Below are 25,411 nucleotides of genomic sequence, written 5' to 3'. Positions count from 1 at the left end.
AACCGACCACAATCTCGAAACCCGGGCTTTGATTTTCCAATCATCTTTGTTGGGAGTTAAACTCTTAAGCATGGAGTAAGTTTCACTTTCAGAAGCGAGAATACGCCTGTAAAACAAAATAGGACTTTAATAAATCTGTCAAAAACACTTATATTTGGTGTATTAGCATATATAGATGAAACGTAGTACATGTATAAAATGTCACAATAATTTTTTTTAATGACATTGGTGTAGATTTTGACAGAGAACCTACTTTTTGTTCGACATTGGTGGAGGTATGCGGGTTCGATAAGATCTGGAATACTTGATCGCAGGAAAATCGATTGAGATTGTGAGGATAAATTGGGGTGGTGAGTTGTGATTTGGGTTTATAAATTTATATGAATGTAAAAACATAGATACAGTGCATCTTTGTATATTTAAATGTAGATTGTTCAATGAATATTTACTTATGTACATAACGTAAAAAGAATTTGAGGTGTGAACAAATTTTTTTTGGGTAAATTATTTTTTTATAGAAATACAATTATGTGGGGTAGGTTTGACTTGGTGTGTAAACACTTTTTTGGTAAATCATGAAATTTAATGATCAGATTAATTTTTGGGATTTTGGTAAATTTCGAAAAAAATAATATTTATTGCTATTATGTATTTAACAGACTTCTTTAATATAGTGCTTTATCATATAGTGCATATATAGTACAATATTTAAGGCAAATCATATTGCATCATTGGGACTATATCGTTCATTTAGTTTAGTGCAAATAAATGCTTTATCATATAGTATTTAACAGACTTTTGTTGACTTAATTAAGTTTTGGTAAATCGTGTTATTATTTATTAGTGACAAAATAGTATTTTTTTTTCTTTTTCTCTAGGACACGTGTCAATCCACAATCATCCTAACCCAGTTTTATATATATATATAGGATATTTTTACTAAATATCTAGTTAATATTAGTAGGAATTTTTGGGATTAATCTTGGGTGCAATTTATTGGAGTGACTTCTCTACTTGGAGTCTTAGGAGGATCATCCATCATTATTAGCTCAAGAACAAGTGAAGAAAGGTGACCTTACTTGTGCCCATAATTTTGAAATACATAACAATGTAAGGAACATTGTTTTTCTTATAAATCTTTCATTTTGTTATGCATGCACTAGATCTAAAGAACAAATAATTAATAAGTTAATTAGTTCACTATTAGAGGAGTCTAATAATAGGTATATGAACCTAACACTTTGTGAGGGAGAGCCTTAGCCCTTGTGTCGTTCCAGCTTTTCTTGTGCCCAAGAAAGATGGGTCATGGAGGATGTGCACCAATAGTAGAGCCATCAACAACATAATAATCAAGTATAGGTTTCCTATACCAAGGCTTGATGACATCCTAGATGAGCTTAGTAGAGCCAAACTGTTTTCAAAGATTGATTTAAGGCAAGGTTATCATCAAGTAAGAATCAAAGAAGGAGATGAGTGGAAAACCGCATTCAAAACAAAGCATGAGTTGTATGAATGGCTTGTCATGCCATTTGGTCTTTCTAATGCACCAAGCACTTTCATGAGGCTTATGAATGAAGTGCTTAGGCCTCACTTGGGCAGCTTTGTTGTTGTATACTTTGATGAAATCTTGGTGTATAGTCCTAACAAAGAAGAGCACCTCAATCATTTGCAAATATTGTTTGACACTCTTAGGGAACACAAGTTGTATGGGAAGCTTGAGAAGTGTTCTTTTATGCAAAATGAAGTCCAATTCTTGGGTTTCATCATTTCTGACCGGGGCATATTGGTTGATCAAGAGAAGATTAAAGCAATCAAGTCATGGCCTATTCCTAGGAATATCACGGATGTGAGGAGCTTTCATGGGTTAGCATCATTTTATAGGAGGTTCATCAAGGTCTTTAGCACTCTCATGGCTCCTATAACTGAATGTATGAAGAAGGGGGAGTTCAACTGGGGAGATAAGGCCGAAACCTCCTTCAACACCATCAAGGAAAAGCTATGTGAGTCTCCCATTCTTGCTTTACCAAATTTTGATAAGTTGTTTGAAGTTGAGTATGATGCTAGTGGCATTGGCATTGGGGCTGTCCTTGTTCAAGAGCACAAGCCAATTGCTTACTTTAGTGAGAAATTGAGTGGTGCCAAGCTTAATTACTCAACTTATGACAAAGAGTTCTATGCCATTATAAGAGCCTTAACTCATTGGAGCCATTATCTCAAGCCAAGGCCCTTTGTTCTTCATTCGGATCATGAGGCTCTGGAGCGTATGCGGAGCGGAAGACTTAATTGTTGATTCAAGTGAGACGGAAGATCCGAATGCACTAGGTGCAACCCGACCAGATCGTGTCACTTGATGCGTTATTGGGCGAAGCGGAAGTCTTTTTTGTTTTTTTTTTCTTTGGTGCAAGAGGAAAAGGATATTTGCTTCGATTTCTTGTGAAGAGATCGAACCAATGGGATATTTGCTATCACTAGACCTATAGCGATAAAAATGGGGAATTACTCGAAAACGCGTCAAGTAATTCAACTTAAACTGCGGAGCGCGTTCTTAGTTCAAGGCAAGACTCGAAATCATCTATTCTTTGAAAAAGATTAAAACAACAAGTTTCTCTCTCAAAAGGGTTTTTCTTAATTCTTTGATGCTTTACAAATGAGGAGGCTAGGTCCTTTATATAGGACAAAAGCCTTGGCCTCCAAGCAAGTATTTAATGCTAGTTTGTAAGTTCTAGGATGAATGAATACATAGAACTCACAACCTAGTCCATTTTGTGAACTTTTATTCAAACTAGGTTGAAAATGCAAAAATATAAAATTTGGATTCTTCCCCCCTTGGTGCCGCCACATTTCGGCTCCTCCAATTGTTCCCACACGGCATTTCTCCTGTCCCCACACGACATCAAGGTTCTCGCGGGTCTTGAGCTTTAATTGCACATATTTTCTTTCTTTTATTTGAGCCCATCCAATTTTGTGTGCGAATATGCATTACTTGGGCGTGGTTTTGCTTGGTCCTCTAAATTGAGCACAACCTCTTTCATGGGGTCGATATTCGCATCAGGTCGTTTATTAATCGTCCCGCCATACGCATCAAATTCTCTCCCTTAAAAAAGAATTGTCCTCAATTCTTTGCCTCAGTATGCCGGGATCAAAGATGAATATTATAAACCCAAACAAACCCGAGCACATAGTCGAATCATATTTGATACCGCCGGGATCAAAACAAATCTGGAAGTTAGATTCAAACTTGATTAAGAACATGAAGCAGTTTGCGCACCCCGTTGATCTCTTCTTCAGCTCATCATCTTCAATGTAGTCTTCATGTTTATCCATCTCCAGTGATTTGAAATTGTAATGATTATTGTAAGTCAAAACCATTTTGTGCCATCTTTGCTTGCGCTTCACTTTCTTGTGATTTCCTTCCCACCACCTTTCATGCACAATTCTACCAACATCCAAATAGTGGTTGCTTGAAACAACAAGATCATCATGAGCTTCCATGAAAATTAACCTCAATAAGAAATTAGAGTTCCCACCATGTAGCTTCTCATCAATGTATTTGTCAATTGGTGATTGATACGGTTCTTTGACTTGATACGGTTCCCACCTTCAAATCACATCATGTGCGTCTCTTTGCAGTTGGGGCCAATGAAAATGCTCTTTGAGAATATCTATAGTTTTGTTTACCCCGAAATGTCCTCCAAGTCCGCCTTCATGAGCTTCTCGAATAAGGAGTTCCCGAGTTGGAAGTTTTGGAACACAAAGTCTATTACCTTTGAGGAGGAAACCATCTGGAATAATGAACTCATCATGAGTTCCGGACTTGCAAATCTCGAAGGTTTCTCCAAAGTCGGGATCATGCTCGTAGTAATCATTCAATGCCTCAAATCCAAGTAATCGGACATCGAGCATGTTCAATAATGAGTACAGTCATGAGAGAGCATCGGCCACCACATTACTCTTGCCACGTTTATACTTTGATGAAAAGTGAAAGGATTGTAGGAACTCCACCCACATGGCATGCCGTGGGTTTAACTTTTGTTGTTCATTGATGTGCTTCAGTGATTCGCGGTTCGAGTGCAGGATGAAATGACTCGGCCAAAGGTAGTGACTCCAATGTTGAAAAGCTCTCACGATAGCATAAAATTCTTTGTCGTACGTCGAGTAATTGAGCCGGGCTCCATTCAATTTCTCGGGGAAATAAGCGATGGGTCACTTTCCTTGTATTAGTACGGCTCCAATTCTTACACCGCTTGCGTCACATTCCATCTCGAATGGTTGAGTGAAATCTGGGAGTGCCAATAAAGGTGCCTCGCAAAGTTTTTGAATAATCGTCTCGAACGCCTTTTGAGCAGTCGGGGTCCATACGAAGATTCCCCTTTTCGTACACTTGGTGATAGGACTAGTAATGGTACTAAAGTCCCAAATGAACCTCCGATAGAATGATGTGAGTCCATGAAATGATCGGACCTCCGTGGTGGTCTTAGGAGTAGGCTATGCCTTGATTGCTTTAATTTTGATTTGTTCCACCGAAATCCTGTCTTGAGATACCATATAGTCGAGAAAGATGACACTCTTGACCCACAACGACCACTTCTCCTTCTTTCCATAGAGTTTCTGCCCTCGAAGTATGTCGAACACCTCTCGAAGGTGTATGAAATGTTCTTCCTCAGTTCGACTGTACCCCAAAATGTCATCCAAATAGATGACGACAAATCTGCTTAAAAAAAGGTTTGAGTACCTCGTTCATGAGTCGCATAAAAGTACTCGGAGCATTGGTTAATCCGAATGGCATGATGACCCACTCGTATAACCCATGTCTAGTCTTGAACGCGGTTTTCCACTTATCCCTTTCTCTTATTCGCATTTGGTGATTACCACTCCTCAAGTCGATCTTAGAAAAGGTTTCGGATCCATGTAACTCATCAAGCATGTCGTCAAGCCTTGGGATAGGAAAACGATACTTTATAGTTATGGCTCGACTATCAACGCACATTCGCCACGTCCCATCCTTCTTTGGGACAAGTAGAGTAGGGACAACACATGGACTTATGCTCTCGCGCACATAACCTCGTTCCATTAATTCCTCGATTTGAAATTCCTTTGTCTCCATGGGATTGCATCTATAAGCGGCCTTGTTTGTTAAGGGAGCTCTGGGTAGGAGATCGATTTGGTGTTCAATCCCTCGAATAGGTGGTAAACCAACAGGTAGTTCCTTGGAGAAAACATCCTTGATTTCCTCATCCGAGATTGGCACAAGATTAGGATTGTCTTGAGTTGCATCGTCATAACTTATATGATCACTTTCTTCCATGTGAGTTTCGTCATAAACTTCTTCCAATTCTTCATCAAAAACAATTGGTAGATTTGGATCAAATAAAGAAGTACCTCCCGCATGAGGTTCATCCAAGTTGGCAAATATGTCATCTTCAATCACATCTTTAATTTGATCATCGTCACTCAATGGCTCTATAATCTCGTCCTTTTCTCTTTCTTCGAAATTGAACACATCACCCAATCGTTCCTCCTCATCAAACAACTCATCCCGATAAGCAACAGCGTCTCTCAAGGTATTCAATCGTTCATTTGGACACGCGCTTTGATAGTGCCCAAACCCCGGATACTTTAAACATCGTGCTTTGGAGACACTTGTTTCCTTTGAATCGGGCGTTCTTGCCGTGGAACTAGGGGTGGCAGCCGACTTGGGTTCGCCAACACTACTCGCCGGACTCCCTTGGTGGAGATTGACAATCTTACGATAAGTCGCAAGCGTATAAGTTGCTGGAACATATTTCTTGTGCAATTTGCGTTTAAGAGAATCCCAAGATGATGATTTCTCTTTTCTAGCGCGAGCACGCCTTGCTTTCAAACTCTCGTACCATAGTGAAGCCCCTCCACTAAGTCTTCGAATAGCGTACTTGCAGCATTTCGCGTCATCCAGACCTTTGAAATCAAACATTCGCTCGATTTGTCTCTCCCAATCGAGATAATCCTCGGGGTCCGTGCCTCCCGTGAACTCGGGTAGTTCACTGACCTTGAACTCTTCAGCGGCTCGTCCTTGTCTCGGCATCCACTTGGGATCGTTTTCTTGTAAATTCTTTAAAGCCCTTTGAAGATTCTTGAGAAAGTTGGGATCGTCGAAATTCATTTTTGATGTTGGTTGCCTGAAATTTCGAAACTCCTTTTTTTTTTGATGGTGAACAGTACCGTGAACAGTGACTTTTTTTTTTTTGGTTCAATCCGTGCCTTCAAGATCCAATCGATTAAACTTCAACTACCTCGTTGAGTTTAACCTTTCAATACCAATCGCGTTGGATATTCAACTACTAATTGATTGGGACCTCCTTAAGACCGTCTTGATTTTTTTGGGGTGATCAAGAGCCGAAGCTCTGATACCACTTGGAGCGTATGCGGAGCGGAAGACTTAATTGTTGATTCAAGTGAGACGGAAGATCCGAATGCACTAGGTTCAACCCGACCAGATCGTGTCACTTGATGCGTTATTGGGCGAAGCGGAAGTCTTTTTTGTTTGTTTTTGTTTTTCTTTGGTGCAAGAAGAAAAGGATATTTGCTTCGATTTCTTATGAAGAGATCGAACCAATGGGATATTTGCTATCACTAGACCTATAGCGATAACAATGGAGAATTACTCGAAAATGCGTCAAGTAATTCAACTTAAACTGCGGAGCGCGTCCTTAGTTCAAGGCAAGACTCGAAATCATCGATTCTTTGAAAAAGATTGAAACAACAAGTTTCTCTCTCAAAAGGGTTTTTCTTAATTCTTTGATGCTTTACAAATGAGGAGGCTAGGTCCTTTATATAGGACAAAAGCCTTGGCCTCCAAGCAAGCATTTAATGCTAGTTTGTAAGTTCTAGGATGAATGAATACATCGAACTCACAACCTAGTCCTTTTTGTCAACTTTTATTCAAACTAGGTTGAAAATGCAAAAATATAAAATTTGGATTCTTCCCCCCTTGGTGCCGCCACATTTCGGCTCCTCCAATTGTTTCCACACGGCATTTCTCCTGTCCCCACACGGCATCAAGGTTCTCGCGGGTCTTGAGCTTTAATCGCACATATTTCCTTTCCTTTATTTGAGCCCATCCAATTTTGTGTGCGAATATGCATTACTTGGGCGTGGTTTTGCTTGGTCCTCTAAATTGAGCACAACCTTTTTCATGGGGTCGATATTCACATCAGGTCATTTATTAATCGTCCCGCCATACGCATCAGGCTCTTAAGTACATCAATGGGCAGCATAAACTCAATTATAGACATGCCAAATGGGTTGAGTTCTTACAATCATTCAACTTTGCAAGCAAGTACATAGAAGGGAAGGATAACGTGGTTGCGGATGCTCTATCAAGAAGGTTCATTATGTTGAGTTACATGGAACAAAGAGTGCTTGGATTTAAGCACATGAAAGAGTTTTACAAGGAGGATCCAGATTTCAAAGAGGAGTGGGGGTCATTGCAAAATGGACGAGCAAAAGGGGGTCATTACTTGGTCCAAGAGGGGTTCTTGTTTCGTGGAAACCGGTTGTGTGTGCCAAAGAGTCCCTATAGAAGCTTGTTAGTAAGAGAGGCACACTCCAATGGTCTTGCCGGGCACTTTGGCATTCAAAAGACCTATGACATACTCCAAGAGCATTTCTATTGGCCTAAGATGCTTGGGGATGTCCAAGACGTCATCAAGAGGTGTGCTCCATGTCAACAATCCAAGTCCTACTTCAAAACAGGCCCCTATACTCCTTTACCCGTCCCAAATCAGCCATAGGAGGACATTAGTATGGATTTCATAGTTGCTTTGCCAAGAACTCAAAGAGGCAAGGACTCCATCATGGTTGTTGTGGATAGGTTTAGCAAGATGGCTCACTTCATTGCTTGTAAGAAAACGGAGGATGCATCTAGTGTGGCAGACTTATACTTAAAAGAGGTGGTTAAGCTCCATGGAGTCCCTAAGTCTATAGTCTCGGATAGGGATTCAAAGTTCATGAGCCACTTTTGGAGGTCATTATGGAAGCTACTCAAGACTAGGCTCTTATTTAGCACCTCCCATCACCCCCAAACTGATGGACAAACGGAGGTGACTAACAAGACTCTAGGGAGGATCCTAAGGTGCACGGTCTCTAGGTCATTGAAGGATTGGGACCTCAAACTAGCTCAAGCCGAGTTTGCCTTCAATAGGGCTCCTTCTACAAGCACGAGCAAGTCTCCGTTTGAAGTTGTTTATGGCGCCAACCCCCTCATGCCAACTGATTTGGCACCCATTCAAAGGAAAAAAATCGATTTCGATGCCAAGAAGAGGGTTGAACAAATGCTACAAATCCATGCTCAAGTTAAGAAGCAAATTGAGAAAACAAATGAAGCATACAAAGCAAGGGCCAAGGGTCCTAAGCAAGCCACGAACTTTGAAGTAGGGGATCTTGTTAGGATAAACTTAAGAAAAGAAAGATTTCCAGCCAAAAGGAAGAACAAGCTCATGCCAAGAGCGGATGGTACATTCGAAGTCCTTGAAAAGATTGGGTCCAATGCCTGCAAGATTAACTTGCCCGGAGATTATGAGGTCCATGGCACATTCAATGTTGGGGATTTAAGTCCTTATTATGAAGAGATTGAAGATAATAATGGCCAGGATTTGAGGGCAAATCCTTTTCAAGAAGGGGAGATTGAAGAGAATTCAACCGAGGAGGCTATTTTAGAACCCGGTTTTGGACCTTCCACTAGATTGAGGTCTAACATGAATTCCGTCTAAGAAGTCATGCCTTTTTCCAGCTTGGGACTATTCCTTGGTGAGTTTAGGACATTTTATTGTAAGAACTTGTATCCCAAAGAGTTTCCTATCAAGAGTTGAAGAGCTAAACAAAACCAGGTGCAATAAGGACCACGGCTGGGGCATGCTTAGGCTTTTGTGCATTATGTCTCTATCAACATTCCTCTTTTGATCAAACATAGCTTAAGGGCCCTTAGAAGAGTTTTTGCAGCCTTGCCAAAGTCTTTCAAGTGAGTCCAAGTGTGCATAAACAAGACTTGAGCTAGTAAACAAGGGATTGTTGTACTATTAGTTTACTTTCTATCTTTTATGCTTTATGTCCTTTTCTTTTCTGTTTTCTTGTAAGGCCTTGGCTGCCGTGTTTGGTACTATTAGCAGCTCTTTTTGTGGCCCTAGGATGCAATCTTAGATGAAGGGAGCGGATTGTCTTGCTTGTCCTATAAAAGCAAGCAAAACCCTTAGCAAAAATCAGATTATTTTGAATGACAAAAACCCTAAGAAGCAGCGTGCTTTCTTTCTTATTTATCTTTGCTTTGTGCTTGATAAACTCCCTTGCTTAGTGCTAGGAGGTTGGATAAGTCCTTTTCTAAGTGCTTGGACGAGTCCTAGGCTTAATTCATTGCTTTGTGTTCGAATTAAGTCATACCTTGAGTCCTAAACAAGCTGAGTTTTCTTTGTTTGTCACTTGAGTGTTTTCGTGTCAAAACTTGCTCCAAATCTGATAGTTTTACTTCACAATCAGCTGTAAAATCTATTGACTGTATACACTCAGTGAAAAGGTGCATATGAGTTTCAGTCTGACTCAAACAGATACAGCATAAATCATCAGAACTGATATGAAGCTTGAATAATTTTTGTTTCAGCATCAAAGCTTCATTGGCAATTATCCAGGCTATAAAGGAATGTTTTGGTATGGCCATTGAATTCCATACAGCATTGCTCCATGAGACTTGATTCCTTTTAGTTCTCAACCAGTTATAACACGAACTAACATTATAACCACCTTGATTGATACTCCAACTATGATTAACAAACCCATCCTGAATTATATCACGAACCTGACATATCTTCCTCCAATGCCATCTAGCATTGGAAGTAGGTTGATGTTGATGCCAAGCCTGATCCTTACAGTAAACATGGTGTACCCATTGCACCCAAAGCTTGTCAGGTTTCTCTGCCAACCACCAAACAAGCTTCCCAATGATAGCTTGATTCCAAATCTGGCTTTGCTTGAGCGCTAATCCACCTTCCTTCTTAGAAACACACACTTTTGACCAAGCAATAAAGGAAGCCCTATTATGCTCTGTGCTACCCTCCCATAAGAAGTTTCTACAGATGGCATCAACTCTGTGCAACACTCCTTTGGGAAGTACAAACATAGAAGCCCAATAATTATAAAGAGAAGCAAGCACAGAGTTAACTACTACAAGCCTGCCTGCATAAGATAGACGTTTGGCTCCCAAGCTCTTAATTCTATCAACAATCTTATCAATTAAAACTGCACACTCCTTCTTTTTCAGTCTTCCTGCAGTGATTGGAACCCCCAGGTATTTAAATGGAAGTTTGCCTTCCATAAAAACAGAAACAGAGAGGATATCTCTCTTGAGCTCTTCATTCACACCATTAAAATATGCACAAGACTTCTGTGCATTCATATTCAGAGCAGATGCTACAGAGAAAGCAGAATAAGATCTCAAAATGACCATGATAGACTTAATATCTCCCTTACAAAACAATAATAAATCATCTGCAAACATTAGATGAGTTAGTTTCATTCTGTGACATAAGGGATGATAGGAGAAAGGCAGCTTCCTAGTAGCACACAGAAGTATCCTACTCAAATACTCCATACAGAGTGTGAACAAAAGAGGTGACATGGGATCATCCTGTCTAAGCCCTCTCTTCCCATGAAAAAAGCCAAATGTTTCACCATTTAAAGCAATAGAGAAGGAAGTACTCCTGACACATTCCATAATCAACTGGCAAAAGTGAGGAGGAAAATTGAATGCTTGCAAAATCTCATCCACAAATTGCCAACTCACAGAATCATAAGCTTTCATCAAGTCCATTTTAAACATGCACCTAGGAGAGCTAGACTGTCTACTGTACAGCTTAACCAAATCTTGGCACACTAAAGTATTCTCAATGATGCTCCTCCCCTTGATGAAGCCCCCTTGATTTTTACTCACCAACTCAGGCAACACATCAGCAAGTCTAGTACAAATGAGTTTTGAGATACATTTATACAAGACATTGCAGCAGGCAATGGGTCGAAATTGGGTAACCTGAGTGGGCATTTTTCACTTAGGTATGAGGGTAAGAATTGTAGAGTTGAGCTGCTTGAGTAATTTACCAGAGATAAAAAAATCTTGGACTGCATCACACACCTCAGTACCAATGATACCCCCATGAATCCTTAAAAAAAGCATTAGAAAAGCCATCAGGTCCAGGTGCCTTGTTGTCAGGAATTGAAAAAATAGCAGCTTTGATTTCTTGGCTAGTGACAGGCCTGAGTAACAGATTCCAATGATCAGTATTACACACAACCCCTTGCCTTACAATCTGAGGATTCACAGAAGTAGTAGCTTTCTCTGTCCCTAAGAGCTGAATATAATACTGAAGGAAAGCATTCTAGATCATTTGAGGATCCTCATGCTCCTTCCCAGACATATCAGAAATGGACAGCACTTGATTCTTCATAAAATTACTTTTAATAACACCATGGAAGTACCTTGTGTTACTATCACCATCCTTAATCCAAGCAGCCTTAGCTTTCTGACTCAAGGAGAGAGTACAAGCAGTCTGCAATTCCTTATATTCTCCAATAGCATCCTGTTCTTTTTGCAGCCACAAGGTATCTCTAGGATCTATAGCAAGCTGAGCTTGAATATATTCCAAATTTTTCAGGGCAAGAATAGCACTATTCTCAATATCAGAGAAATAGTCCCTATTGTATTGTCTAAAATAAGGCTTCAACTGCTGTATTTTCTTAACCAGACAGTACATTTTAGTGCCATAGCCTGAATTTTTCCACCATCCTTGTAAGCACTGAAGATAATAAGGAGATTTCCCCCACATATTGAAGTATTTGAATGGTCTTTTCAAACTATTCTGTTGACCAGTGGTCTTCAGCAGACAAGGGGAGTGATCAAATATACCTTCAGGTAGAAAATGAGCATACATATTAGGCATTTGATCACTCCATTCCTGATTAATTAAAGCCCTATCCAGTCTGCTATAGACTCTAGAATTGACATCCTGTTTGTTGGTCCAAGTGAAGAAGGACCCTCTAGCAGGACTATCCACTAACCCACATGAAACGAATCAAACCGAGAAAGGCCTCATTTCACCCGGCTTTGGACCTCGCCACAATTTGAGGTCTAACACCAAAACCGTCTAAGAAGTCATGGCTCCAACCGTTCTAATTCTTATCTTGGGTGAGTTTGGGACATTTTTGTGTAGGATCTTTTATCTCCTAGAGCTACCATTCAGATTTTAATTGAAGAAACATTGCAAAGGTACAAGGGGACCCGGTTTTGAACAATGAGCTAAATGTCACTATCAATCTTTCTTCTTTTGTTCCAACAAAGCTCAAGAGACTTTTTGGCTGCAGCATGGGAGTCTTACACGGTTTATCAAGCCCCCAATCAGTCCATATAATCATAAATAAGAAGTTGAGGTACAAACAAGGAAGATTGGACTATTAGTTTACTTTCTTTACTTTATGTCATTTTCATTTCAGCATTGTAAGAGTCCTTGGCTGCCGTTTTTTGTGCTTTTAGCTGCTCATTTTGTGGCCCTTAGATGGAACTTGTAATCAAGGGTCAAGATTGTAAGCCTTGGTCTATATAAACCAAGCTAGGCACTAGAGAACTTCAGATTTGAATGAACATTAATACAAGTGAAAACCTAGTTTTTTCTCTTAAAATTCTTTGCTTTGTGCTAGAAGAACCTCCTATGCTTAGTGCTAGGGATTGAGTGAGTTCTTTGCTAGGTGCTTGAACAAGCTCTTAGTCTTAAACCTTGGCTTAGTGCTTGGTTTAATTCAATATCCATTTCACTCGATCCTTAGCATTTGAGTCACGGTTTTAAGCTTCATTTCTGTCCAAATTTCGAGTCCTAGTAGTTTTATTCCAAATTGGTATCAGAGCCAGGTTAACAACACAAAACCTTTCTTTGTGAGTTCATTATACCTTAACCACATTAAAAACACAAAAAACAACCATGAGTGAGGAAAGGCTTGCTGGAATTGAAACCCAAGTTACTCAATTTTCTGAAAAATGTGATTTGTTGCTAGATTCTTTCAATGTTATCATGGCTAATATTCCAACACCACCACCAAGAGGAAGCGGACAACCACCTAGAGGCAGGGGTAGAGGCCGTGGCCTCATAGGAGTAGGACGAGCTCATGGTGGCCGTGACGAAGAGGAGCTTTCAGATTCGGAGGAATCCATGGCCGAGGCCTTTCAAGGAGAGCCCAACAAAGACTTAAAGGTAGAGATTCCTGATTTTCATGGTAGTTTAAACCCCGAGGATTTGTTAGATTGGTTTAGGACCATTGAAAGAGTCTTTGAGTTTAAAGGTTATTCTGATAGAAAAGCTTTTAAAGTTGCAATCTTGAAACTCAAAGGCTATGCTTCCCTTTGGTATGAGAACTTAAAAAATCAGAGAAGAAGGGATGGTAAGGAACCTATTAAGTCTTGGTTAAAACTGAAAAAGAAGCTTAATGAGAAGTTTATACCTAAAGAGTACACTCAAGACATTTTCATTAAGCTCACACAACTTAAGCAAGACCAACAACCACTTGAGTCATATCTTAGAGACTTTGAACAACTTACCTTGCAATGTGAACTCAATGAAAAGCCCGAACAAAAGATTGCTAGATTTGTTGAAGGTTTAGATACTAAGATTGCTCATAGGGTTAGAATGCAACAAGTATGGTCCTTTGATGAAGCCATTAATTTGGCTTTAAGGGTTGAGAAATTGGGTAAAGGGAAGGCTACAACCACCAAACCAACCGCCAAAACAGCCACCTTTAAACCCCCAACCGGTTTCAAAATTAATGAACCACCCTCTCAAAACAAAACCCCCATACTTGACAAAGGAAAGGCAGCCGAAACCTCACAAAAAAAGACCATGCCTCTCAAAAAATGTTACCAATGCCAAGGTTATGGTCACTTTGCCAAAGAATGTCCAACCAAGAGAGCCCTTAGTAGCTTTGAAGTAGTTCATTGGGGTGATGATGAGATCCTTGTGTGTGATGAGGATGAGGGAGGGACGGACCATGAGGAGGCTGATGTGGTTATGCCGGATGCGGGTCTTTGCTTGGTTACTTGGAGAGTGATGCATACCCAACCCCAACCCTTGGAAATGGACCAAAGACAACAAATTTTTAGGTCTAGGTGCACCATTAAGGGAAGAGTTTGCAATCTTATCATTGATGGAGGGAGTTGTACCAATGTAGCCTGTAGTGCTCTCATTGAAAAATTATCATTGCCTACACAAGACCATCCTAGTCCTTATAAATTAAGGTGGCTTAACAAAGGGGATGAAGTTAGAGTGGATAAGCAATGCCTTGTGACCTTCACTATTGGTAAGAACTATTCGGATGAGGCTCTTTGTGATGTTCTACCTATGGATGCTTGTCATCTTTTTCTTGGAAGACCTTGGGAGTTTGATAGGGATTCGGTACACCATGGGAGAGACAACACTTACACCTTCAAGTTTGGCTCAAGAAAGGTCATTCTAACCCCACTTCCACCCGTCCTTAAGCAAACTACACCACCATCCATGCTTGAGCCTTCAAGAGAGGTATTATTGATCAATGAGGCCGAGATGCTCCAAGAGTTAAAGGGTGATGACAATGTTTATGCTCTTGTTGCAAAAGATGTGGTTTTTTGGCAGAATGGTTCACTTCCTAAAGAGGTCCAAGAGCTCCTCCAATCCTATGAAGATGTGTTCCCAAATGAGCTTCCAAGTGGCTTGCCTCCTCTTAGGGGCATTGAGCATCAAATTGATTTCATTCCGGGTGCTACATTACAAAACAAGGCTGCCTATAGAAGTGATCATAAAGCTACTCAAGAATTACAACAACAAATTGGAGAGCTTGTGAGCAAAGGCTTTGTGAGAGAGTCCCTTAGTCCGTGTGCTGTCCCGGCCCTCTTAGTGCCAAAGAAAGATGGGTCTTGGAGGATGTGTACGGATAGTAGACCTATCAACAACATTACTATCAAGTATAGGTTCCCCATACCTAGGGTTGATGACATCTTGGATGAGCTTAGTGGGGCTCAATTATTTTCAAAGATTGATTTAAGGCAAGGCTATCACCAAGTAAGGATCAAGGAAGGAGATGAATGGAAAACGACATTCAAAACTAAGCATGGATTATATGAATGGCTTGTGATGCCCTTTGGTCTTTCTAATGCACCAAGTACCTTCATAAGGCTCATGACCGAGGTACTTAGGCCTTACTTGGGCAAATTTGTGGTTGCTTAATTTGATGATATCTTGGTCTATAGTCCTTCCAAAAAAGAGCACCTCAAGCATTTGCAAGTGTTGTTTGAAACTCTTAGGGAGCACAAGTTGTATGGCAAGCTAGAGAAGTGTTCTTTTATGCAAAATGAGGTCCAATTCTTGGGCTTTATCATTTCTGACCGAGGCATATTGGTTGATCAAGAGAAGGTTAAGGCAATCAAATCATGGCCTATACCTAAGAACATCACGGATGTAAGGAGTTTCCATGGGTTGGAGTCATTCTATAGGAGGTTCATCAAATATTTTAGCACACTTATGGCTCCTATAACCGAATGTATGAAGAAAGGGGAGTTCAAATGGGGAGACAAGGCTGAATCATCCTTCAATATCATCAAAGAGAAGCATTGTGAGTCTCCTATTTTTACTTTGCCAAATTTCAATAAGTTGTTTGAAGTTGAGTGTGATGCTAGTGGCATTGGCATTGGGGCTGTCCTTGTTCAAGAGCACAAGCCAATTGCTTACTTTATTGAGAAATTAAGTGGTGCCAAGCTCAATTATTCAACCTATGATAAGGAGTTCTATGCTATTGTTCGAGTCTTAACCCATTGGAGTCACTACTTAAAACCCCGACCATTTGTCCTCCATTCTGATCATGAGACTCTCAAATACATTAATGGTCAACACAAGCTCAATCATAGGCATGCTAAATGGGTGGAGTTCTTACGATCCTTCAACTTCTCAAGCAAGTACATAGAGGGGAAAGACAATATAGTGGCTGTTGCAGTGTCAAGGAGATTCATTATGTTGAGCTTCATGGAGCAAAGGGTCCTTGGGTTCGAGTACATGAAGGAATTATATGTGGAAGATCCGGATTTTAAAGAAGAATGGGAGCTCCTTCAATCTGGCCAAATCAAGCTCAAGAGCAAATACTTGGTTCAAAATGGGTTCTTATTCCTTGGAAACAAATTGTGTGTTCCTAGGGGACCTTATAGGAACTTATTGATAAGGGAAGTTCACTCCAATGGTCTTACCGGACACTTTGGCATTCAAAAGACCTATGACATACTCCAAGAGCAATTCTATTGGCCTAAGATGCTAGGGATGTCCAAGATGTGATCAAGAGGTGTGCTCCTTGTCAACAATCAAAATCCTACTTCCAAACAGGCCCCTACACTCCTTTGCCGGTTCCAAATCAGCCATGGGAAGACATAAGCATGGATTTCATTGTTGCTTTACCAAGAACTCAAAGAGGAAAGGATTCAATCATGGTGGTTGTGGATAGATTTAGCAAAATGGCTCATTTCATTGCTTGCAAGAAAACTGGAGTAAAACGAGAGGGTGGTCCATAATCATCCCAAACCCTACTAAAAACGGTGCAACCATACTACAAAAATAAACTCGAAAATGGACTGTTTTGGAGTAGTATTGTCTCGGTTTTAAGGGGCTGTTTTGGGAGGTTTTATTTGAAACATAAAATGAAAGATATGACTTAAACAAGATCACAAAGCATGTTTAAGCCTAGGATAATACTCTTCCAAAGCACTAAGCAAATGGAAAGAGTCATCTCCAAGCACTAAGCAAAGGAGGTTGTTCTAGCACTAAGCAAAGAACTAAACAAGGGTTTTTCAAAAACCTCATATTCTCATTCTCATAAACTTCAAATCTGAATGTTTACAAGGGAATTGAGCTCCTTATATAGATGCTCAAGTTACATCCAAACCATCCATCTAAAAGCAAATCTAAAGGTTACAAATTAAAGAGGAAATGGACTAAACAACAAGTAGATATTTTACATCATAAAGCTAGACAAATGACCAAAGAAAACAGGTCTTGGCAGCAGCATTTCCACGCCTAAATGGCTGGTCTTTAACAGCCAAGGACAAGCTCCTTATGGTCTTGTGGGGTTGCCTTGCTCTTCAATTTGTTTTGGCACCTTTAGGAGACAAAAAGTGGACCATATGATGTCATTTTCTCTTGGAATCTTTGCAATTGCTCTTCATTTTACCTTGCAAAAAACCAGCTGTTTTAGCACAAAATATCGTCCTACCACATTTGTTTCAAACTCCCTTTGTTGAGAAAAGTTTGTCCTCAAACTTTCGCGGTTAAAACATGGTATAACAAAAGACGATTTCAAAAACAAATACAATTTCAGAAAAATGTAGTATAGATGTAAAGAGGGAAACAACAAGAGCCCATTCTAGTCAAGCACTTAGCAAAGACCGAACCCTCTTGTTAGCCAACTCGACCCGAGCAACACACAAGTGCTCGAACCAAAGCCAACACCCACAAATCAAGCCACGCACAGATTTGCGGTGTCACACCCTAGAACACCATGGACCACCATTTCCCAAGATCGTCTTGGTTTAAGAAAACGCAAGAGCCGAAGCTCTGATACCACTTTGGAGTAAAACGAGAGGGTGGTCCATAATCAGCCCAAACCCTACTAAAAACGGTGCAACCATACTACAAAAATAAACTCGAAAATGGACTGTTTTGGAGTAGTATTGTCTCGGTTTTAAGGGGCTGTTTTAGGAGGTTTTATTTGAAACATAAAATGAAAGATATGACTTAAACAAGATCACAAAGCATGTTTAAGCCTAGGATAATACTCTTCCAAAGCACTAAGCAAATGGAAAGAGTCATCTCCAAGCACTAAGCAAAGAACTAAACAAGGGTTTTTCAAAAACCTCATATTCTCATTCTCATAAACTTCAAATCTGAATGTTTACAAGGGAATTGAGCTCCTTATATAGATGCTCAAGTTACATCCAAACCATCCATCTAAAAGCAAATCTAAAGGTTACAAATTAAAGAGGAAATGGACAAAACAACAAGTAGATATTTTACATCATAAAGCTAGACAAATGACCAAAGAAAACAGGTCTTGGCAGCAGCATTTCCACGCCTAAATGGCTGGTCTTTAACAGCCAAGGACAAGCTCCTTATGGTCTTGTGGGGTTGCCTTGCTCTTCAATTTGTTTTGGCACCTTTAGGAGACAAAAAGTGGACCATATGATGTCATTTTCTCTTGGAATCTTTGCAATTGCTCTTCATTTTACCTTGCAAAAAACCAGTTGTTTTAGCACAAAATATCGTCCTACCACATTTGTTTCAAAAACCGAAGATGCAACTAGTGTGGCCGAGCTCTATTTCAAAGAAGTGGTCAAGCTACATGGTATTCCTAAGTCCATTGTCTCGGATAGGAATTCCAAGTTCATGAGTCATTTTTGGAGGACCTTATGGAAGCTACTCAAAACAAGGCTCTTGTTTAGCACCTCCCATCACCCTCAAACTGATGGGCAAACGGAAGTTACCAACAAGACCTTGGGGAGGATCCTTAGATGCACGGTTGCTAAGTCATTGAAAGATTGGGACCTCAAACTAGCTCAAGCCGAGTTTGCCTTCAGCCGAGCCCCCTCCACAACCACGGGAAAGTCTCCATTTGAGGTGGTATATAGCGTGAATCCTATGATGCCTACTAATTTGGCACCCATCAAAAGAAATACCATTGATTATGATGCTAAGAAAAGGGTTGAACAAATGCTCCATGTCCATGAACAAGTCAAGAAGCAAATTGAGAAGGCTAATGAGGCTCACAAGGCCAAATCCAAGGGTGTTAAGGGAACCAAAAGCTTTGAACCCGGAGATCTTGTTTGGATACACTTGAGAAAAGAAAGATTTCTAGAAAAAAGGAAGAATAAGCTCATGCCTAGAGCTGATGGTCCATTCGAAGTACTTGAGAAGTTCGGGTCCAATGCATACAAGATAAACCTTCCCGGAGAATATGGAGTCCATGGAACTTTCAATAATGGGGATTTAAGTACTTATTATGAAGAGATTGAGGATAAGCTCGAGGATTTGAGGGCAAATTGAAGAGAATTCAGCCGAGCATGCTCATTTAGAACCCGGTTTTGGACCTTGCACAAGATTGAGGTCTAACATGAATTCCGTCTAAGAAGTCGTGCCTTTTTCCAGCTTGGGACTATTCCTTGGTGAGTTTAGGACGTTTTTGTGTAGGAACTTGTATCCCAAAGCTTTTCCTATCAAGAGTTGCCAAGCTAAACAAAACCGAGTGCAACAAGGACCATGGCTGGAGCATGCTTAGATTTTTGTGCATTATGTCGCTATCAACATTCCTCTTTTGATCAAACATAGCTCAAGGGCCCTTAGGAGAGTATTTGCAGCATTGCCAAAGTCTTCCAAGTGAGTCCAAGTGTGCATAAACAAGACTTGAGCTAGTAAACAAGGGATTGTTGTACTATTAGTTTACTTTCTATCTTTTATGCTTTATGTCCTTTTCTTTTCTGATTTCTTGTAAGGCTTGGGCTGCCGTGTTTTGTGGTTATTAGCAGCTCCTTTTGTGGCCATAGGATGCTATCTTAGATGAAGGGAGGGGATTGTCTTGCTTGTCCTATAAAAGCAAACACAACCCTTAGACAAAATCAGATTATTTTGAATGAAAAAACCCTAAGAAGCAACCTGCTTTCTTTCTTCTTTATCTTTGCTTTGTGCTTGATAAAACTCCCTTGCTTAGTGCTAGGAGGTTGGATAAGTCCTTTGCTAAGTGCTTGGACGAGTCCTAGGCTTAATTCATTGCTTTGTGTTCGAATTAAGACATACATTGAGTCCTAAACAAGCTGAGTTTTCTTTGTTTGTCACTTGGGAATTTCGTGTCAAAAATCACCCCAAATCTGATAGTTTTAGTTCAAATTGGTATCAGAGCTTTGGTTAACAACAAAATCCTTTCTTTGTGAGTTCATTATATCCTAACCACATTAAAAACACAAAAAAACAACCATAAGTGAAGAAAGGATTGCTGGAATTGAAACACAAGTTACTCAACTTTCTGAAAAATGTGATTTGTTGCTAGATTCTTTCAATGCTATCATGGCTAATATTCCAACACCACCACCAAGAGGAGGACAACCACCTATAGGCAGGGGTAGAGGCCGTGGCCTCATGGGAAGAGGACGAGCTCATGGTGGCCGTGAGGAGGAGGAGTTTTCAGATTCAGAGGACTCCATGGCCGAGGCATTTCAAGGAGAGCACAACAAAGACTTAAAGGTAGAAATTCCTGATTTTCATGGTAGTTTAAACCCCGAGGATTTGTTAGATTGGTTTAGGACCATTGAAAGAGTCTTTGAGTTTAAAGGTTATTCCGATAGAAAAGCTTTTAAAGTTGCAATCTTGAAACTCAAAGGCTATGCTTCCCTTTGGTATGAGAACTTAAAAAATCAGAGAAGAAGGGATGGTAAGGAACCTATTAAGTCTTGGTTAAAACTGAAAAAGAAGCTTAATGAGAAGTTTATACCTAAAGAGTACACTCAAGACATTTTCATTAAGCTCACACAACTTAAACAAGACCAACAACCACTTGAGTCATATCTTAGAGACTTTGAACAACTTACTTTGCAATGTGAACTCAATGAGAAACCCGAACGGAAAATTGCTAGATTTGTTGAAGGTTTAGATACCAAGATTGCTCATAGGGTTAGAATACAACAAGTATGGTCCTTTGATGAAGCCGTTAATTTGGCTTTAAGGGTTGAGAAAATGGGTAAAGGGAAGGCTACAACCACCAAACCAACCACCAAAACAGCCACCTTTAAACCCCCAACCAGTTTCAAAATTAATGAACCACCCTCTCAAAACAAAACCACCATACTTGACAAGGGAAAAGCAGCCGAAACCTCACAAAAAAAGACTATGCCTCCCAAAAAATGTTACCAATGCCAAGGTTATGGTCACTTTGCGAAAGAATGCCCAACCAAGAGAGCCCTTAGTAGCTTTGAAGTGGTTCATTGGGGTGATGATGAGATCCTTGTGTGTGATGAGAAAAGGGAGGGAACGGACCATGAAGAGGATGATGTGGTTATGCCGGATGCGGGTCTTAGCTTGGTTACTTGGAGAGTGATGCATACCCAACCCCAACCCTTGGAAATGGACCAAAGACAACAAATTTTCAGGTCTAGGTGCACCATTAAAGGAAGGGTTTGTAATCTTATCATTGATGGAGGGAGTTGTACCAATGTTGCCTCTAGTACTCTCATTGACAAGCTATCATTGCCTACACAAGACCATCCTAGTCCTTATAAGCTAAGGTGGCTCAACAAAGGGGCTGAAGTGAGGGTTGATAAGCAATGCTTGGTTCCTTTTTCCATTGGCAAAAACTATGTAGATGAAGCTCTTTGTGATGTTCTTCCAATGGATGCTTGTCACTTGCTACTTGGGAGACCGTGGGAGTTTGATTGGGACTCGGTTCATCATGGTAAAGACAACACCTACACCTTCAAATTTGGCTCAAGAAAGGTCATCCTAGCACCTTTACCACCTGTTCTCAAGCATATTCCAACACCTTCCATGCTTGAACCATCTAAGGAAGTGTTACTAATCAATGGGGCAGAAATGTTGCAAGAGTTAAAAGAGGATAGGGATGTGTATGTACTTATAGCCAAGGGAGTGGTGGGAGAACAAGAGAAGGGGCTGCCTAGTGAGGTCCAACGTCTACTCAAGACCTATGGTGATGTGTTTCCAAATGAGCTCCCTAGTGGCTTGCCTCCTCTTAGAGGAATTGAACACCAAATTGATTTCATTCCGGGAGCTACTCTACCCAACAAGGCAGCCTATAGAAGTGATCCTAAAGCTAGCCAAGAATTGCAACAACAAATTGGAGAGCTTATGAGCAAGGGTTTTGTGAGGGAAAGCCTTAGCCCTTGTGCCGTTCCAGCCTTGCTTGTGCCCAAGAAAGATGGGTCATGGAGGATGTGCACCGATAGTAGAGCCATCAACAACATAACAATCAAGTATAGGTTTCCTATACCAAGGCTTGATGACATCCTAGATGAGCTTAGTGGAGCCAAACTGTTTTCAAAGATTGATTTAAGGCAAGGTTATCATCAAGTAAGAATCAAAGAAGGAGATGAGTGGAAAACCGCATTCAAGACAAAGCATGGGTTGTATGAATGGCTTGTCATGCCATTTGGTCTTTCTAATGCACCAAGCACTTTCATGAGGCTTATGAATGAAGTGCTTAGGCCTCACTTGGGCAGCTTTGTTGTTGTATACTTTGATGACATCTTGGTGTATAGTCCTAACAAAGAAGAGCACCTCAATCATTTGCAAATATTGTTTGACACTCTTAGGGAACACAAGTTGTATGGGAAGCTTGAGAAGTGTTCTTTTATGCAAAGTGAAGTCCAATTCTTGGGTTTCATCATTTCTGACCGTGGCATATTGGTTTATCAAGAGAAGGTTAAAGCAATCAAGTCATGGCCTATTCCTAGGAATATCACGGATGTGAGGAGCTTTCATGGGTTAGCATCATTTTATAGGAGGTTTATCAAGGATTTTAGCACTCTCATGGCTCCTATAACTGAATGTATGAAGAAGGGGGAGTTCAAATGGGGAGATAAAGCTGAAACTTCCTTCAACACCATCAAGGAAAAGCTATGTGAGTCTCCTATTCTTGCTTTACCAAATTTTGATAAGTTGTTTGAAGTTGAGTGTGATGCTAGTGGCATTGGCATTGGGGCTGTCCTTGTTCAAGAGCACAAGCCAATTGCTTACTTTAGTGAGAAATTGAGTGGTGCCAAGCTAAATTACTCAACTTGATATAGAATTAGTATGTTTTAGACGAATTCTATAGGCTAGAAATTATGCAGCGGAATTGTTATAATCTGACTGTGGAATTGACGTTAAAACAACGAACTAAATAGGCGAACAGAATGTAAAACGTGTGAATTAACAAAGGAACAAGATAGATAAGTGAATCTCGCTCAATACCTCGCAAGGTAATCACTCGAAGCACTCAGGGTAACCTCGCAAGGCCTGGTTCGTGAATCTCGCAAGAAGCAACGATGGAAGCACACCAAAGGTAGCTTTATTGTATTTCTGTAATCTGAAAGTAATTAGGTTACAAGGCTTTAATTTATAGTATCCTAAAAACCTAATCATACTTGGGCAATAAGTAAACTAGTTTCCTTAACTAATTAGGAAACAAATAACTGAAATAAGCAAACTAAGAATTCAGCTAGGATTAGGAAATTATAGACTTTCCTAACTTTATTTGTAATAGATTAATTAGCTAAATAATACTAATAACTCGGACCAGCTAACACATCTACACGGTTGGATTAACCGTGTACTCAACGTCTTCTGGGCCTTTATCCACCCAAGTGAGCATCGTCAAATAACTTGACCCAATCTTGAAGCCTTCGACCAAATGAGTTGCATTTCGACTAAGTAGCACTTCATTTTCAGTTTCCATCAATGCTCCTGCATCATTCTCTCCCTCTTTTTGAGAATTTGACCTCAAATTGTCGTCGTCGAGATATGGGGACAAGTCACCAACATTAAACGTTGCACTCACACCACCGTACTCACTTGGTAATTCCAACTTGTAAGCATTCGAACCGTAGCAATCTATGACCTTGAATGGGCCATCTGCTCGCGGCATCAACTTGTTCTTTCGCTTGGCTGGAAAACGCTCCTTCCTTAAATGAAGCCACACGAGATCCCCTACTTTGAACACGGGCTGTTTTCGATGCTTATTGGCTTTCTCTTTGTATTTAGCATTCGATTTCTCAATTTGGGCTCTCACTTGTTCACAAGTCCTTAGAAATGTAGCCTGCCTCTCCTTTGCTTCAAAGCTCATAAGGTCTTTCTTCGGAATTGGAACTAGATCAATAGGCAAAAATGGATTAATGCCATACACAATTTCGAATGGAGCACGCCCCGTAGTTACTGATGGAGTCCGGTTATACGCAAATTCAGCATGTGCAAGTTTAGTATCCCAATCCTTTGTAGTCTTGCTCACTAGGCCACGCAGTAAGCTTCCCAAAGTACGATTAGTTACCTCCGTTTGCCCATCTGTTTGAGGATGGTGCGAAGTACTGAACAGCAACTTTGTACCCATCAAACGCCACAAAGTCTTCCAAAAATAACTAAGGAACTTCACATCACGGTCTGAGACAATAGTAAGGGGAATACCGTGTAAACGAACTACCTCCTTATAGTACAAATCAGCAACATTCGTAGCATCATCCGTCTTGTGACAAGGAATAAAATGAGCCATCTTTGAAAACCGATCAACAACAACCATGATCGAGTCTTTACCCCTTTGTGTTCGTGGCAAACCAAGTATGAAATCCATGCTCACTTCGCTCCAAGGCTGTTTTGGCACAGGTAAAGGCGTGTCTGACCCTTTGACAAACGAGCTCTTTGCTTTCTGACACACAACGCACTTGCCCACAATTTCTTGGACATCCTTACTCATCTTGGGCCAATATAAATGTTCACTTACAATGTCATAAGTCTTATTCGAACCAAAATGACCACCAAAGCTCCAAAAGCTCCGTGAGCTTCTCTAATAATCAACTCCTGAATTGACCCTTGTGGGATGCAAAGGCGATTTCCCTTAAACAAAAATCCGTCTTGCATTGTATAAAGTCCAGTAGGTTCAATCACCTCTTTAGCAAATGCCGGTCACCTTGTATAACTCTTTAATATGCTCAAAACCCAACAATCTTGCATCTAATTCAACCAACAAACAGTTGTCTTCGGATAACGATCGCGACAATATTAGAATTACCTGTTTTGTACTTGGATGAAAACGTGAATGATTGTAAAAACTCGACCCACTTCGCATGCCTTATGTTCAATTTTTGCTGTCCATGAATATGTTTAAGAGCTTCGTGATCAGAATGTAGCACGAATGGTTTCGGACGCAAATAATGACTCCAATGCTCCAATGCTCGTACAATAGCATAAAACTCTTTGTCATAGGTTGAATAGTTCAGCCTTGCACCTCCAAGTTTCTCACTGAAATAAGCAATGGGTCGTTTCTCTTGGATCAACACGGCACCAATCCCAACGCCACTCGCATCACACTCGACTTCAAATAATTTCTCAAAGTTGGGCAGCGCTAAAACAGGTCCAGAACACAACTTTGTCTTCACTTCTTCAAATGCCTTCTGAGCACTCGGAGTCCAAACAAACTCCCCTTTCTTGGTTAGCTCGGTAATTGGAGCCATAATTGAGCTAAACCCCTGGATAAAACGCCTATAAAACGACGCCAAACCATGAAAACTACGGACTTCAGTCGTGGATTTAGGCACTGGCCAAGCTTGAATAGCTTCGACCTTGGATGGGTCCATGCTTACTCCTTCCTTTCC

The 25,411-nt window shown here is 40.5% G+C and overlaps 1 protein-coding gene across 1 annotated transcript; it reads right to left on the bottom strand.

Annotated features, from left to right (window-relative positions):
* Positions 1–11,153: 11,153 nt before the first annotated feature.
* Positions 11,154–11,948, bottom strand: LOC141637406 (uncharacterized). Its single transcript, XM_074446889.1, has 2 exons — positions 11,454–11,948; positions 11,154–11,369 (listed from the first exon to the last, which is right to left on the bottom strand). The coding sequence occupies exons 1-2, from the start codon at positions 11,946–11,948 to the stop codon at positions 11,154–11,156; spliced, it is 711 nt and encodes a 236-aa protein (XP_074302990.1).
* Between the last annotated feature and the right edge of the window lie 13,463 nt (positions 11,949–25,411).

The sequence above is a fragment of the Silene latifolia genome, unplaced genomic scaffold (assembly GCF_048544455.1).
Source record: "Silene latifolia isolate original U9 population unplaced genomic scaffold, ASM4854445v1 scaffold_106, whole genome shotgun sequence".
In the NCBI taxonomy this organism is placed as follows: Eukaryota; Viridiplantae; Streptophyta; class Magnoliopsida; order Caryophyllales; family Caryophyllaceae; genus Silene; species Silene latifolia.
Note: the sequence above shows the minus strand (reverse complement) of the source record. Positions and strands in the feature narration are given on the sequence as shown.

What these genes read in the sequence shown, in the direction of transcription:
- LOC141637406 (XM_074446889.1), bottom strand. Translation starts at nt 11,948, where the DNA reads ATGTATGCTCATTTTCTACCTGAAGGTATATTTGATCACTCCCCTTGT. An exon ending in GTAATTTTATGAAGAATCAA is followed by an intron (nt 11,370 to 11,453) that starts GTGCTGTCCATT and finishes TATTATATTCAG; the next exon opens with CTCTTAGGGACAGAGAAAGC.